The sequence below is a fragment of the Muntiacus reevesi genome, chromosome 12 (genome assembly GCF_963930625.1).
Source record: "Muntiacus reevesi chromosome 12, mMunRee1.1, whole genome shotgun sequence".
NCBI lineage: Eukaryota > Metazoa > Chordata > Mammalia > Artiodactyla > Cervidae > Muntiacus > Muntiacus reevesi.
Window position 1 is genome coordinate 18,142,604 of NC_089260.1, and position 16,637 is coordinate 18,159,240.

General features: G+C 44.5%; 1 protein-coding gene across 4 annotated transcripts in view; it reads left to right on the forward strand.

The window, feature by feature from the left end:
- Window positions 1-16,637, forward strand: part of GRHL2 (grainyhead like transcription factor 2) — a 171,206-nt gene that overhangs the window by 140,972 nt on the left and 13,597 nt on the right. For 2 of the 4 annotated variants that reach the window (XM_065902742.1, XM_065902745.1), the window contains exons 13-14: window positions 10,856-10,950; window positions 14,767-14,852. In XM_065902742.1, coding sequence (XP_065758814.1) covers window positions 10,856-10,950; window positions 14,767-14,852 — 181 coding nt within the window. The remainder of the gene's footprint in view (window positions 1-10,855; window positions 10,951-14,766; window positions 14,853-16,637) is intronic. The other 2 variants (XM_065902743.1, XM_065902744.1) reach the window with 2 other exon arrangements.

Consider the following 16,637-nt stretch of genomic DNA (forward strand, 5'->3'; position numbering starts at 1 on the left):
TATCTCTTTAAAGCAATCTCGAACTACATTCATTTTTCATCATGTCACACCACTTACAACTAAAATCTTGGTTTGCGTTAAGTACATGTGTATAACTAAACTCTCTAGATCACTGTTTTTCAAACTATGGTCAAACCAGGGCTTCCCTATTCTTAGGCAATATTTCCTTGTGCAACATTTCGAAATGAAGTCAAGTGAAGCAGATAGTCTCAAGTTCTTTTCCAAAGCAGACCTTGGCAAACTGTAGCCTAAAGGCCAAGCTGAGCTCCCCCACCCCCACCTCCCCCATCCCACCGCAACATGCCACTTCTTTTTGTACTGTCTGCATGTTTTCAAATGGCTGAAAAAGTCCAAAAGAAGAATAATATTGCATAACACTTGAAAATTAGGAGATTCAAGTGCACACAGTCACACTTAATTGGCAGGCAGCCACATGAACGCCTCAAGTCTTGTCTCTGACTGCCTTGGTGCTTCAATAGCAGAGCTTCAGCAGAGCTCAGTAGGGAGATGCTGTTGTAGTTGCAACAGAGACTGTCTAGCCTGGAAAGCCTGATTATTTACTTTCCAGCAGAAGTGTGCCACCCTCTGTCCTAAAGGAGAGAGAATCTCAGAAGAGCCTAATAATTCCCTAGTTGGTCAGGAGCAGAGCCTTGTCCAGGATCTGACCTCTGAATTCTGAGTTCCAAATTTTCTAAATAGTTAGATTGTTCTTTTTATCTTGGTACAGAGGTCATATATTCTAGTGACAGGAGTGAACAGAAACAATTAGCGCCAATCAGTTCTAATCTGTTGTTCACATGGTTCCCAAAGGACAGGGTGGTGTCATGGAAGGAACGATGACTCTCAGCCGAGGAAGCCCCCGTTCTCCTCCTGGGCTGCTGCTCCCCCGTGGGAAGCCTGGGGCCGCGTCCCTGACCTCTGGGTTTTGGTGTTCTCCATTGTAAAAGGAGGATTTTGCAGAAGAGGATCTGTGCGATCTCTGAGGGAATTGAGGATTGGGGGATCTGGTCTCTGTCTCCATCTGACTCCTAGTTCTTGGAAAACCCTTCTTGCCTTGATCCTCTGTCCACACTCATCCTCACCGGGATGCCCACATTCCAGCCTTTCGTGAGGTCCCCTCAAGTCTTTCTGTTCTGTGGCTCACACACTGCATTTAAGGCACAGGTTTCTTGGTGAATTTGGGCTTCCTTAGGTCTGGAAAAACAGTGATTTCCCTTCATGAACTTGCCATTGCCTGGTGCTGCATGGGGCACTCAGCCCGCAATCCTCTCTACGAATTTCTCTTATTTTTGCTTCTTCTCAAAGGCATGCCACTTTGTCCTTTGGGTCCACCTTGTGTAATCTCCTCAAAGGCTGGTAGGTAGGTTTCGTCTCTAAGTCGCGTCCGACTCTTGCAACCCCATGGACTGTAGCCCACTAGGCTCCTTTGTCCATGGGCTTCTCCAGGCAAGAATACTAGAGTGGGTTGCCATTTCCTTCTCCAGGGCATCTTCCTCAACCAGGGATAGAACCCGGGTCTCCTGCATTGCAGGCAGACTCTTTACCAACAAGCCACCAGGGAAGCCTTAAAGGCAGAGTCTTTAGGAAAATAAAAGCCAAGAGGAGACAAACGTAGAGCACTGCAAGTCTGAATTTGATTCCATCACGGCTCAGAGTGTCAGCCCTCCAAAATAACTTCACTCATCAGCCTCTGAATGACTGGAGCAGAGAGCCTTGCCTTTCCTCTCATAGATGCTGCCAGACCAAACCCTGAGCTTGCTTACAGTGTTGCTGAGCAAGAGGCAGTTCTGGGTGGTCATCTTCCACCCAGAACACTTTGGCCAAAATTCAGTGCGCTTTGGAGAAGTTAGAGACTGTTAACCAATCACCAGTGAGTACATTAATCAACATAATATTAAACCTAGGTATTCGTCACTCTGTGTTCATCAGCACAAAATAAAGTTCTTCTAGAATTTCCTGGAGGACCAAGCGCTTCTTTGATAAGGTCCTCAGGGATGCTAAGCAAACCACGAGATGTAGGATGTGGTGGGCTATGTCTTAACCACATATACATGGATATCAGGTGATTACAATATAGGACAATTTCCCCAGGAGAATATGAAAGCATAAACTAAAGCTTTTGGGCCACCTTGAATAGGTAAACTTTTTTTGTTTACCTATTTATCTGTTGATACTTTTTTTGTTTACCTGTTTATCTGTTGATACTTTTTTTTGTTAATTTACTTTGTTTAACATGCATTTAAAAAGTAACATATAATTTAGACATATCTGTCATGTTTTGTGAAACTTTTATTTGAATTCTTCACAATTCATAACATCAGTATCTTTCTCATCCTTCAAGTTACTTTTTATGTCATCTCATACTATTTATCAAAGCAGTTCTTTGCTACTTTCAAAGTTGAGATACAGAACTTTTAAATCCATATATACAGGATTGTCTTTAGAAATTCTATCCTAAGCCACAAATATTGATTCTTGTAATATTACAGTTATATAAGTGACTGCCACCATGTTGCTTCTTATTTTTAAATTTTGTTTTTAATTAAACCCTTTTATTTCAAGATAATTGTTGATTCACATGCAGCTATAAGAAACCCACCCCCTTTTCTTTTTTTTGCCACACTGCACAGCCTCTAGGATCTTAGTCTCCCCAACAGGGATTGAACCCAGGCCAATAGCCGTGAAAGCGCCAAGTCTGAACCCAGTGAACCACCAGAGAATTCCCAGGACCACCTCCTTTTCAACTGATATATTTTTATTTTTACTGTTAGATATTGCAGTTAAAAATACACACCCACTAATATTCAAATCTGCATCAGATAACACAAGGGAGATTTTTAGAAAATATTTAAGAAAATGAAAATCATCTTTACCATCTCTTAAAGTAGCAGATTTTTATCAGTTTCTTATATTAGTTCCAGTTATTCTTGTATACTAGTTAGCCATTTTGCAAATTGGAAGATTTGAACTAAATACTCATAAAACTGAGCTTTACCTCCTTTTCTAAATTTAACCTACATTTACCCTTCCTGTTGCTCTTCATTCTTTTATATGTTTTTCTTTGAGATCCTTTCCCATTGTTTTTTTATTGTGTTTGATTTCTTTTTTCTTTCTTTCTTTTTCATTGGAGAGTAATTGCTTTCCAATATTGTGTTGGTTTCTGCCATATAGTAACATGAATCAGCCACAGGTATACATGTGTCCCCTCCCTCTTGAACCTCCCTCCCGTCTCCCACCCCACCCCACCCCTCTAGGTTGTCACAAAGTACAGGTGTGAGCTCCCTGATTTATACACAAATTCCCACTGGCTGTCTGTTTTATATATGATAATGTATATGTTTCCATGCGGCTTTCTCAATTCATCCCCCCCCCGCTTCCCCTCACTGTGTCTGCAAGTCTGTTCTCTATATCTGTGTCTCCTCTGCAGCCCTGCAAATAGCTTCATCAGTACCATCTTTCTAGATTCCATATATATGTGTTAATATACGACATTTGTGTTTCTGACTTACTTTACTCTGTATAATAGGCTCTAGGTTCATTCACCTCATTAGAACTGACTCAAATGCATTCCTTTTCATGGCTAAATAATATTCCATTGTATGTATGTACCATAACTTTATTATCAATTCATCTGTTGATGGAAATCAATCAGCCCGATACACCATATTAACAAAGTAAAAGATAAAATCATATGATAATCTCAATAGATGCAGAAAAAACTTTTGACAAAATTCAGCACACATTTATGTTAAAAACCCTTCAAAAAATGGGCATAGAAGGAGCCTACTTCAACATAATAAAAGCCATATATGATAAACCTTTAGCAAACATTATTCTCAATGGTGAAAACCTGAAAGCATTTCCTCTCAGTTCAGGAACAAGACAAGGGTGCTCACTCTTGCCACTGTTATTCAACATGGCTTTGGAAGCCCTAGCCCCTGCAGTTAAAGCAGAAAAAGAAATAAAAGGAATCCAGATTGGAAAAGAAGTAGTAGAACTCTCACTGTTTGCAGATGACATGATACGCTACATAGAAAACCCTAAAGATACTATTAGAAAACTACCAGAGCTAATCAGTGAATTTAGTAAAGTGACAGGATACAAAACCAATACACAAAAATCACTTGCATTCCTATACACTAACAATGAAAAATCAGAAAGAGAAATGAAGGAATCAATCCCATTTACCATTGCAACAAAAAGAATAAAATACTCGAGAATAAACCTACCTAAGAATATGAAAGACCTTTTCCATTATTTATTTATTTATTTGGCTACATTGCATGGGAGAGCTTAGTTCCCTCACCAGCAATCAAACTGGGGCCCCTGAGTTGGAAGTGCAGTTTCTTAACCAACTGGACCACCAGGGAATTCCCTCACCATTTTTTAAATTTAATTTACTTTTAAACTTTTTATTTTATATTGGAGTATAGCAGATTAACAATGTTGTGATAGTTTCAGGTGAACATCAAACAGATTCAGCCATGCATATATGTATATTCACTCTCCCCAAACCTTCCCTCACATTCAAGCTGGCATATAATGTTGTACACACTGCTATATTAAAATGGATAACCAACTAGACCTGCTGCATGGCACATGGAACTCTGCCCCACCATTTTTTAAAAACTGAAATGTAGCTGGTTTACAGTGTTGAATTAGTTTCTGGTATTTGCCAAAGTGATTCAGTTACACATGGGCTCCTTTTCCTTTTGCCAGAAGAATTCTGTTTAATTGTTCTTTCGTTGTGGAACTTTTGGTAAAGAATTCTTTCATATTTGTTTATTTGTTGCAAGCATTTTTATTTGGTCATCATTTTTCTAGAGTATTTTTATTTTATTGTCCTTGTTTTGTGCGGCTTAAGAATCTGACGAAGACCTAGGAAGGAGTACTGCAGTGTCTGACTCACTTCTCTTGCTTCTCTAATCTCTGCAAGTTTTCCCCTTAGTCTTGAATACCTATGCAGCCCTAAACACCAATTTCTGTTTCTCTAACACCATGAGATTGCCCAAAGCTATGCATGCTTCTTTGCCCTTAAGTATGTGCCTCTGCTGGGATGACCATCCTCTGCTCCCAGTTGAGAAATGGCAAATGCTTCAGAGGAAAGCAGCTCACTGACTATCAACCCACCTCTCTGCAGTTTTCTCCTCTGGGATCTTAGCTCTCAGGTTCTGGCTGACTCAACAGTAGTCTCCAATACCTTCAATAAGATTAAATATTAACATACACACACACACAGAGTTACTTACATTGTTCTTGGCTGGAACATTGCTCGGTTTGCCACAAGCTGCAACATCTTAGCCACAAACAGAAATATCTCTATTTCCTCTTAAAATGATCCTTCTAGGGCCTACTGACCTAATTATTTACTGTTTTCAATTGTAAGCTCTTAACTACCGTAATTGTTACTAAATATATGTGGAATTTGTTTGCTTTTTGACTTTGGTTTGTTTTTACTGACTGTGTCAGATGAATTCTGCCAAGACCCTGAACTAGCATTGGTTAAAGTCATTTGGAGCTGATAGATTCTTCCCCAAAGAGTGATTTATTGTTGCAAATAAATTGAGATTCTACTCCATTATGTGAGAGCCTTTGTGAGGACTTGAACATAAGAGGACCTCTACTTTTCTGAGGCTAATAAAGGGTTGTGGTGGTGTTAGTCGCTCAGTCGTGTCCGACTCTTTGTGACTCCATGGACTGTAACCCACCAGGCTCCTCTGTCCATGGGATTCTCCAGGCGAGAATGGTTTGCCATTCCCTTCTCCTGGGGATCTTCCCGACCCGGGGATTGAACCTGGGTCTCCCACATTGCGGGCAGATTCTTTACCATCTGAGCCACCCAGGAAACCAACAAAGGGTAGGGACGTTCATTTATTTAGGGTGGATGTGGTCGTCAGCCTACCCAGGCCATAAGCAGAGTTGTGAACTGGACAAACTGTCTCCATGGGGCCGGCATCTCCTTCCTGTGCTCTATTCTGACACCTCCTCACTAGGTACTGATGCCTAGTGTGACTCAGCCTGACAGGTAGGGCTCAACATGGCCCAGTGTGTCCAGAGACACAGGCTTCAGACCCAGGCACTTTCCCAGTTTTTTTCTGATGAAACAGCTATCCTTTGTTTCAGGGACTTGCTCTCCCTGAATTTGACCCCATCAAACAATGGCTTCATACGTTGCTGGGTCTGGAGTCCCTCCACACGTTAACCTAACACACTGTGCCCAAAAGGTGTGGGTTGGAGGGTGAAGATTGGTGTCAGAGAAAGCACCTTCTCCTTGTCCTCATCCTTTTGTGGTGCAATCTACTGTAATTGAACAGGACACCAGGAGACCTGAAATCTGTGCTTTTTCCATCTATCAACTGGGCAGTCATTTCTGCCCTTCTTTTCTCACCTTGCCTTGAAAAGAAATGACACCATTGAATTCAGACCACACAAGCTATTGACTCCCACTGGGTTTATAGATTTGGAAGTGTGAAAAAGCATTTCTGAACTCCTAAGAGAAATGTGGTTTATCCAAGATGTTATTTTAATGACAAAGTTTGTCATGGCTCAGAGTGGGGTGCTGTCAAAAGTCAACAGAACTGGAAAAATATAAATAAATCTTCCTTGGCGAGAAAAAGGAAATCAGTAGTTAAGGAACCCTGACACAGCATGAGTGTCTGGTGATATTTCAGGCTTTTTACCCATTATTAACCTCCTGGTCACTGACTGCCAAGTCAATGAATTTTTAATCTTCTGCTCCCAAGGTCATGGTCAGTCCAGATTCAAGACATGACAGAATAATATGACCCACTTTTATGATTTTAAAGAAAAGTGAGGGGAAGATAGAGCGAACAGTGCTCTAAAAACTTATTACCACCTTCAACTGGGACTTGAGCTTGAGTTTTTCCTCTAGCTGTTTCCATAGTTTGATTACCATAGGATAAAATAGGATGCTGACTCTTTAATATCATTTCTCATACTCTTACTCATCATCTCAGTTTATCATGAGGTTGTCCCTCAGAGCTGGGTTCTCTTAACAGCCTGATTCACTGTTTAGCTGCATTGTCCGGCATAAGACACGACAGCTGTGCCTTAGTTTGGTCATCACTGAATAGGGATAAGATTAGTTCTCACCCTGCTGGCTCACAGAGTGTTCAAGAGACTTAATTTACCAAGGAGATGAAAAGTGCTTTATAAAACGTGGTCTTCTTAAGGGCTGGTAAACATAATTTTAGACCATCTAGAGCAGCAATCCCCAACCTTTTTGGCCCCAGGGACTGGTTTTATGGAAGACAATTTTCTTTTTTTTTTTTTTTTGTATTGAATATGTATCTCTTTTGTTTTATTTTTATTTTTTATTTTTCAGTGGGTTTTGTCATACATTGATATGAATCAGCCATAGAGTTACACGAATTCCCCATCCCAGTCTCCCATCCCACCTCCCTCTCCACCCGATTCCTCTGGATCTTCCCAGCCCAACAGGCCCAAGCACTTGACTCATGCCTCCCACCTGGGCTGGTGGTCTGTTTCACCACAGATAATATACATGCTGTTCTTTCGAAACATCCCACCCTCACCTTCTCCCACAGAGTTCAAAAGTCTGTTCTGTACTTCTGCGTCTCTTCTTCTGCCCTGCATATAGGGCCATCGTTACCATCTTTCTAAATTCCATATATATGTGTTAGTATACTGTAATGTTCTTTATCTTTCTGGCTCACCTCACTCTGTATAATGGGCTCCAGTTTCATCCATCTCATTAGAACTGATTCAAATGAATTCTTTTTAACGGCTGAGTAATATTCCATGGTGTATATGTACCACAGCTTCCTTATCCATTCATCTGCTGATGGACATCTAGGTTGCTTCCATGTCCTGGCTATTATAAACAGTGCTGCGATGAACATTGGGGTGCACGTGTCTCTTTCAGATCTGGATTCCTCAGTGTGTATGCCCAGAAGTGGTATTGCTGGGTCATATGGTAGTTCTATTTCCAGTTTTTTAAGAAATCTCCACACTGTTTTCCATAGTGGCTGTACTAGTTTGCATTCCCACCAATAGTGTAAGAGGGTTCCCTTTTCTCCACACCCTCTCCAGCATTTATTGGAAAACAATTTTCTATGCACCTTGGAGGAGGGGGGAATGGTTCCAGGATAGTTCAAGCGCATTATACCTATTGTGCACTTTGTTTCTGTTATTATTACAGTGGCTCCACATCAGAGGATCAGCCATTAGATTCAGGAGTTTGGGGACCCCTGATCTACAGTGTGATCTAGTTGGCTTCCCTGGTATCTCAGTTGGTAAAGAATCCGCCTGAAATGCAGGAGACCCCAGTTTGATCCCTGGATTGGGAAGATCCCCTGCAGAAGGTATAGGCTACCCACTCCAGTATTCCCTGGAGAATTCCATGGGTAGAGGAGCCTGGCGGGCTACATGGGGTTGCAAAGAGTCAGACGTGACTGAACGACTTTCACAGTCACAGATCTAGAGTGTGAGATGGTAAATTAAAGCCTTGTTGATTTAATAATTTAAATCATTAGAATTAATAGAAATGCTGTTTGGACAGTTTTATCCCATGTGCTCTTTCTACCACTGGATCCCACCATTAGCTCAACTTGAGAATTGATGAAATAAAAACTTCTTAATGACAGTGATGCCAGTAGAGGTCTGGCTTTGGAACAGAGTTTTATATTATTAATATCTTGGAAGCTTGGGATTGATATAATGTTAGTCTCCAATGCAGGAAGTTTTTCCAGCTTTAGCCCTTAATTTGGACCAGAGAGGTACTTTGAACTATTTGCTGTATGATGGTAAATGGGAACTCTGAGCTCTTTCAAACTGTCTGCCTTCTGTACTCTTTCCCCGTATCTCTCTCCCTCAGATCTCTCCCTCATTCATTTTCATGATCATCATGACGCATCTCTAATAACACTTCAGTTGTTCTTACAGTGTATCAGGCAACTCTGTGAGTGCTTCACATATGTTGAATTCACTTACTTCTCTCAACAGCCTCCTTTTATTATTATTGTTTTTTTTTTTTAACAGCCTCCTTTTAAAGACAAGCAGGCTGAGTCTCAGGGCAGGTGAAGGACTTGTCCCTGTTTCCGTGGCTCGTAGATTGCAAAGCATGGGGTTATTATTTTTTTTATTTTTATTGCAATATGGTTGATTTATTGTGTTGTGTTAGTTTCAAGTGTCCAGCAAAGTGATTTAGTTATATATATAATTTTTCAGAATCTTTTCCATTATAGGTTATTACAAGATATTGAGTAGAGTTCCCTGTGCTATACAGTAGGTCCTTGTTGGTTATCTATTTTAGATTTTAATCCCAAACTCCTAATTTATTGCTCCCCCCTTCCCCCTTTGGTGGCCATAAGCTTGTTTTCTATGTCTGTGAGTCTGCAAAGCAGGGGTTTAAACCACAGTGGTCTGTACCCAGAGTTCATGTCTTAACAATACTGCTGAGCTGCCTATCTATCATTGCTTCATGTGCCTGGGTCCAGGAATCCCCAGAGAGATTAAAGTTTTCTGAAAACCTACACCTGCTCTCTTGAGGACTTAAAGGACAGTAAAACTCCATGCAGGACCATTTGCTCGGTGTTTTGGTCAGTTTGGGTTGTTATAACAAGATACCATGAGCTAGATGGCTCAGATAGCAGAGCTTATGTCTCATAGTTTGAGAGACTGGAAGCCTCTAAAAGGATAGACTGGAAGAGATCAGAGTGCCAGGGTGGCTGCCGTCTGATGAGGACCCTCTCCTGGCCTGCAGACCACTACCCTCTCACTGTGTCCCCACATGGCAGAGAGAGAGCGTCCACTCCTTAAAAGACACTCTTATCATGGGGAGCTCCACCCAGAGGGTCTAATTACCTCTCAATGCCCCCACCTCTGAATACCCTTCTCCTCCTGGAGGCTCAGGTTTCAGCCTCTGAGTCTGAGGGGACACACAGCTGTGACTCTCAGCAACAATGACTACTGTTCTTCTGGGTTCTTTCTCCTGAACAACTCCCTTCCTTAGAGTGCCCCCTATGGACAGGGACTTTGAGAGGAAATGCAGAGCTACCAGAACTGGCTGGTTGGGGACGTGTGGGCCCTCAGGAAGGGGGACTGAAACCCCCTCCTGAAGGAAGGAAGGGCTGAGTCTAGGGACCCGCCACCACTGCAGTCTCCTCTGTCACAAACTGATGGAGCCATGGAACATCAGGGTCTGAAGGCAACCTCATAATTGAGACCCAGTGAGGCAGGCCTGGGGGCTTCCCAGGTGGCGCCAGGGGTAAAGAGCCCGCCTGCCAATGCAGGAGACATAAGAGATGTGGGTTCGATCCCTAGGTCGGGAAGATCCTCTGGAGTAGGACATGGCAATGCACTCCAGTATTTTTGCCTGGAGAATCCCACGGACCCGGGAGCCTGGCGCGGTTGCAAAGAGGCGGACACGACTGAAGCGACTTAGCACGCACGCACAAGGCAGGCCTGTGCCCTTTCCAGACAGAGGTCATGCTGTGCCCTCGGGGCTGGCGAGAGGGTGCAGGACACCCAGACACTAGCTAGATTGGAGGGGCTGGGTAACTTGGAGCTCACATCACCTCCCTAGCCCTAGACATTTGAGCAGGAAGGGGGTGAGGTGCAGGACAGAATAGGTGAAACCCAGGGGTCTCCCCTGGCAGATCTGTATTCAGGACAAAGAGGATGTCTCGGGGCCACGTGGTAAAGACATTGGCGTGTGTGTTCTGCCCCACACGCCCGCTTGGGACCTGCAACCCGAAGGCAGGAGGTTGGTGCATGGATCCAGTTGTGACGAGGGATGGTATACACAATGGGAAAAGATTTTTGTATGCACCCCACTTACTTGAATGAATGAACACTTTCTCATCTTTTCTAGCAGCAGTGTCCTTGTGAAACGGATGTTCAGGCCCATGGAAGAGGAGTTTGGTCCAGCGCCCTCTAAGCAGATGAAAGAAGAAGGGATGAAGCGAGGTACCGCTGCCGCTGGGGCCCTGCCCTCCTTGGCCTTGCTCTCATGAGGAAGAGTGGGGGACGGTTCACCCAGAAGAGCTCACATCCCGTCCGGGCCCTGCAGTTCCGTGCTGGCCTGGAGGTGCTCTTACTGACATGGGAAGTTCACAGTGTCCTCCTCTGCCTTTCAACCTTGTCTCTTTAAACAACCTAAGCAAACATTTATTCTTTCTGGCCGCTGGTTCTTTCCTTTACCTTGAGGGAAATGTAATGAATATACTGACTCATCCAGCAGTGAGTTAGAACGTTAAAAAGAAATCCGCGCTGTGTTTGACAATAGCCTCTCATAAGCACTAAGAGCTGAGACTTGTTCAATAGACGCCAGTGATTGATCATGGTACAAGAAAATGAACCTATTTCCTGTGACATCACAACTTAACTTATTTTTTTCTTGGTCAAGGATATTATTCCACTTCCCCAAGAGGTTAAGAAAGGAAGCACGGGCATGTTAGTGTCTTGTTCAGCATCTCAGTGCTTTGCTGATCCACAGTCCTTCCTGGGAGTAAGAGGACGGGGTGAAGGGGGGCGTACCCCACACACTCTGCTGTAGCCAACACCAAGAGCTTCCAGGACTTTCGGCTTATGCAGCACTGGACTGTTAATGAGGCAGGTTGCACATTAACACAGGTTTTTGTTATTGAGAATTGTTTCCCCTATTTGTTGAAATGGGTTTGCATAGTGGTAAGAATATCCCTTCTGCAGCGTCCCTCAGCCTCGTCACATTGTTTCACCTTGGGAAGGTCCTCTGCGAGTTGGAGTCCTCACTTGTGAAATGGGGACCACAAGAATACCCACATCAAAGAGTAAGGATTGATGAGTCAATGTATGTAAAGCACCAAACTCAAGTGCCCAACGCATAGAAGTACTCCATCTTCACTATTATAATTATTTGTTTTATTTTTAGGCCTGGATCTAGTTAAGACATATTATCATAATTATGATTGAGTAATGAGCATTTCAGAACTCAAAGAGCATAAATACCTGAGTAGTGTTGATTGCAGTAGTAATATTTAAACCTTTAAAGGCTTTTCAGATTTCTCAGGCTCACCATCAAATATTTGAGTCCATTTTGAGCTCTGTTCCTGCATGCCTTTTATGTCTCATCCTTTGAAAGGAGGGCAGTGTTGTATGGAAATGAAGAATCACACAGGCCAAAGTATAATTGCAGCTTAGATCCATAGTTTGTGAGTGTGGCTGGTCTAAAGTTTATGTTTTTCAGATTATTTTGAGGTGGTGAAGTTAGCACAGAAATTGCCGCCAGAATTTGTATTGGGCTGTGACGAGACACGGTTATGGCCTTTGAAACATCTCAGTCGGAGGGACACACGAGGGCGCTGCAACCTTCCAGCAATAGAGAACTCCCAGGAGTGGCTTTTCTTTGAAGGACTGTGGAGTTCCTGAGCCCCTCCGCCAGGAGCTCCTCCTCTGCACTGGGCTGTGATGAGACAGGAGCCGGGGTCAGCGATGGTGCCCACTGTTTGTCTGGTAGAAGTTCTCCAGGAGAGGGAGTGACCATGATTATCACCAGTGGCACTGTTTGCTGCTTTGTCTCTGTAGCCACTTCTCAGGGCGGCTCCCATGGAGTCACCGGGGGCTGGCCCCCTGTGGCTGCCTGCCTTTGTCTGTAGGAGGTCTTGAATGTGTGATAATGGTTATTGCTGTCATTAGCGGAGTGATTATCATCCACAGACACACAGTTAATGAGAGCTGTCTCTCTGGGCAAGCCATGGGGGTGAGCTGGGAGCCCAGCACTGCCCGTGTGGCTGTCAACAAGCCCAGCAGGAGACGGTGACACAGTTTGCAGCCCATCAACCTGCCGCCACGCCCCCTTTAACCCTTTCCGGGGACTCCCGCGGCAGAGATGGCAGCTGCACTACCTCAGATCCAGTGGAAATGGTACTCACTTTAATAGAACATGGTTTGGGGTTTCCTTAGGGTACTGAAGATTACGTTTTTCTGCTGGGGGTCCATGGGAAGAAGTTACAGAACATTCATCTGTAAGAGAGGCACCGGTGGGGGTTTTTGTATTGTTCTGTTTTGTTGTTTTTTATTTTAATTTCCCCCATCTAGTAGTAATTGAGGCCCTGTGGTCTAATTATTTCTCGCTGTGCTGCTAACATTGAGTCCTCATACAGTGCCATTAGGTCACTAGATCACTGTAGCTGAAATGGGGGCTATCCAATATTGGAGACACTGTTCTCCCATCTATTTCCTTGGTATTTTATTTTTATACTTGATGAAGAGAAGAAACTGCAATGCTTAAGGTTTTATTTTTTTCCTTCTGGGGCGTCACACAGAAACTGAACCTCTGGCTGCAGAAGGAGAATGTGGGCAGAGCCCGTGTGCACCCACAGATGCCGCCGCTGCAAAGCAGCAACTTTAATGATGTCCCTGGGGACTGGGCAGGATGGGAAGAAGGGGTGGGAGTTTGGGTGAGAGCCGATTTCATTGCCCGGCTCCAGCTTCATTGTTTCAGGCTGGTGGTGACCGCGACTCAGTGGGTATCTGAGGGCGGTCAGGGTCTGGGCTCAGCAGGGCTTCTGACCTGTGCATTCTTCCTATCGCGGCCAGGTGCATGGGGCTTCAGCCTCTGCCCCTTTCCTTCCCTCTGAAGGCAGAACCAGAGGCCATGTCATCACCAGGAGGAGGGAGAGAAAGGGCAGGCAGTTCACCGGGCCTGGAGAATCGCTACTGAATAGCACTCCCTATTTCTTCCCGGGAGCTAAGCCTGGCGCAGTTGCTGTAAGGGCGGGTCTGCAGTAACAGTGTGTCTTTGCCTCCCTGAGGACCCCTGGGGTCCCTGCCTGGCTGTGCACTGACGGATCCAGTATGTGAGGTTATAGAGAAATGAGCAGAAACCTGCATGTGCCTTTGCCCAGGGAACCAGCACCGTCACTACAGTTGCTTCATGATGACCGCAGGGATGGAGGAATTGGGGGTGCCGCCTGCATGCCTGGTGCCCATGGCTGCTGTTTCATTTAACCCTCTCAGCAGCCCCACGAGGGAGGTATCGCCCTCAGCTTGGAGCGGTTGAACGACCAGGGCCCGCCAGCAGGCTGAACCGGGCTCAGAGCCAGATCAGGTTCTCAGCTCCTCCCTCAGCTTGCCTCTGACTTGCCCTGTCTCCCTGCAGGCCTGTTGGTCTGTCCACCTGGGGGTCGCTCTCCTTGTCCTCTCTCTCTTACCCTCCTCACCCCCATTGCCTGCACTGATGCCTCTACACCCTCCATAACTCAGATCTCTCCTTCAGAGTAGCCTTCTGGGAGCCCTCCCTCCCCAGCCCCTTGGAAAGCTCAGGCCCCTAGAAGCCCCCACTTGTGGCTTTTTCCTTCATGACTCTTGACGCCCTGTCTGCTCCTTTGAGGAATGCCCACCTCTCTAAGTGGACTACAGACTTCTGAAGGGCAGGCTATGTCTTAACTCATTGCTGCAACCCCAGCTCCCGTCACACCGCCTGGGGCCTTGGGCCCACATAGATATCCAGTAATATTTGTTGAATGATCAAATAAATAAATAGAAGATAGAGGTCAGAGGAAGATGGGTCATAAAGAGATCGTGTGCCCACCTTAAGGAATTCAAATGCGATGGATGTTGACGTCTTACACCCTACTGTCGGTCTCTTTCATCGAATCCTGGGTAACAGTCCCTAGCTCTGGGTGCCTCGTCACCCGGGTGGGATGTCATCGGGCCAGGGGTCGGATAACGGCAGCCTCTGACCCCTGTGTGAGGGCAGCCGTGTGGGCTCTGCGCTCACAGCTTCCCACCCTTCTCTTCTAGTGCTTCTGTACGTGAGGAAGGAGACGGACGACGTGTTTGATGCCTTGATGTTGAAATCCCCCACCGTGAAGGGCCTGATGGAAGCGGTAAGCACGAGCCCTCTTCAGCCTCCCAGAAACCAGCATGTAGTCTCCCGGGCTGGAATCCATTTATTAAAAGGCAGCCTTTGAGGCTGGCTCTGGAATGAGCTTTATAAAAGAAAAAGGAGTGGAGATTTATGGAAACACTGATTTCTATCCTGTCATGGCTTGTTCTCTTAAGGAGAAGGAAATTGAAAAACTGCCAATTCCCTGTCAGTTTAAGGCTAATCAGAGTAAAGATGCCATAGAGGAAGGTTAAATTGTGGGTTTCTATCACTCTCTTTGCAAGAAACCAAATTAGATGTGTTTAATTTCCAAATATGGGCTTCCCAGGTGTCACTATGATAAAGAACCTACCTGCCAATGCAGGAGACATAAAAGATGAGGGTTCAATTCTGGGATTGGGAAGATCCCCTGGAGAAGGAAATGGCAACCCGCTCCAGTATTCTTGCCTGGAGAAGCCCATGGACAGAGGAGCCTGGCGGGCTACAGTCTATGGGGTCACAAGAGTCGGACACAACCGAGCAACTAAGCAGAGCACATGATGATGAGACAGTAGTGTTGCCAAGGGCCAGTCCAGAGCTTTTGTTAGTCTGGAAAACTACATTGAAACAGCATTTTGGGCTATGGAGTAATATGTCAAAATGTATAAAACAGTGCCTATAAGTGGAATCATGCACTGTGTTGTCTTTTGTGGATGGCTTATTTCACTCAGCATAATGTTTTTGAGGTTCATCTATGTTGTACTATAAACCAGAACTTCATTCTTTTTAATGGCTGAGTAATAGTCCATTGTATGAATGTACCACATTTCATTTTCCCATTCACCAGCAGATGGACAGTTGGATTTTCACCTCCACATTTTAGCTATTGTGAATAATGCTTCCATAACCATCTGGGTACAAGGTTTGTTTTTTTTTTTGAATACTTGTTTTTTCAATATTTTTGGATGTATATGAGGAGTGGAATTGCTAGCCAGACACAAAAGATCACATTGTATGATTCAGTTTTTAGGAAATATCAAGAATAAACAAATCCATAGAGACAGAAAGCAGATTCGTTGTTGCCAGGAGTTCGATGAAAGGTGAATGAGGAAAGACTATTTTGTGAGTTTCCTCCTGGGCTGATGAATTGTTCTGAAACTACATAGTCTTGATGTTTGCAGAACATCATGAATGCGCTAAATACTACTGAATTGCACACTTTAAATGATTTAACTGGGGAGTCGTATGACATGCAAAAAAAATTATTTGTTCACCTGAAATCTTTTTTAAAAAGCATAAGAATGTTACCAATGCACACTGCGCCCCCTGTTAGGCATTGTTAGGCAATACAGGGCAGGGCACGGAGGACCACCCTCTCAGAGAACACGTGAATGCCTGGCTTGGTGATCTCTTCTGTTCTCAGGATTTGCCATTGGAGTGGAGTTTGTCGTTACTGAATCTGCCCCTGTAAAGGGAAAACACAATCAGAAATGAACACAACAAAAAGCGGGAGCTCTACCTCTTCAAAAGAACCAAGGTTTTTTAAATGACCCTAAAATCACTGGAAGATTGATTCAAGAGCTGGAGGAGCTCTTTGGATAGAGTTCATACCCTTCATTCCCTGCGTGCCTGCGTGCTAAGTTGCTTCAGTCGTGTCCGACTCCCTGCGACCCATGGACTGTAGCCCGTCAGGCTCCTCAGTCCATGGGATCCTTCAGGCAAGAATAGTGGGTTGCCAGGTCCTCCTCCAGGGGATCTTCCCGACCCTGGGATCAAACCCGAGTCTCTTATGTCTCCTGCATTGGCA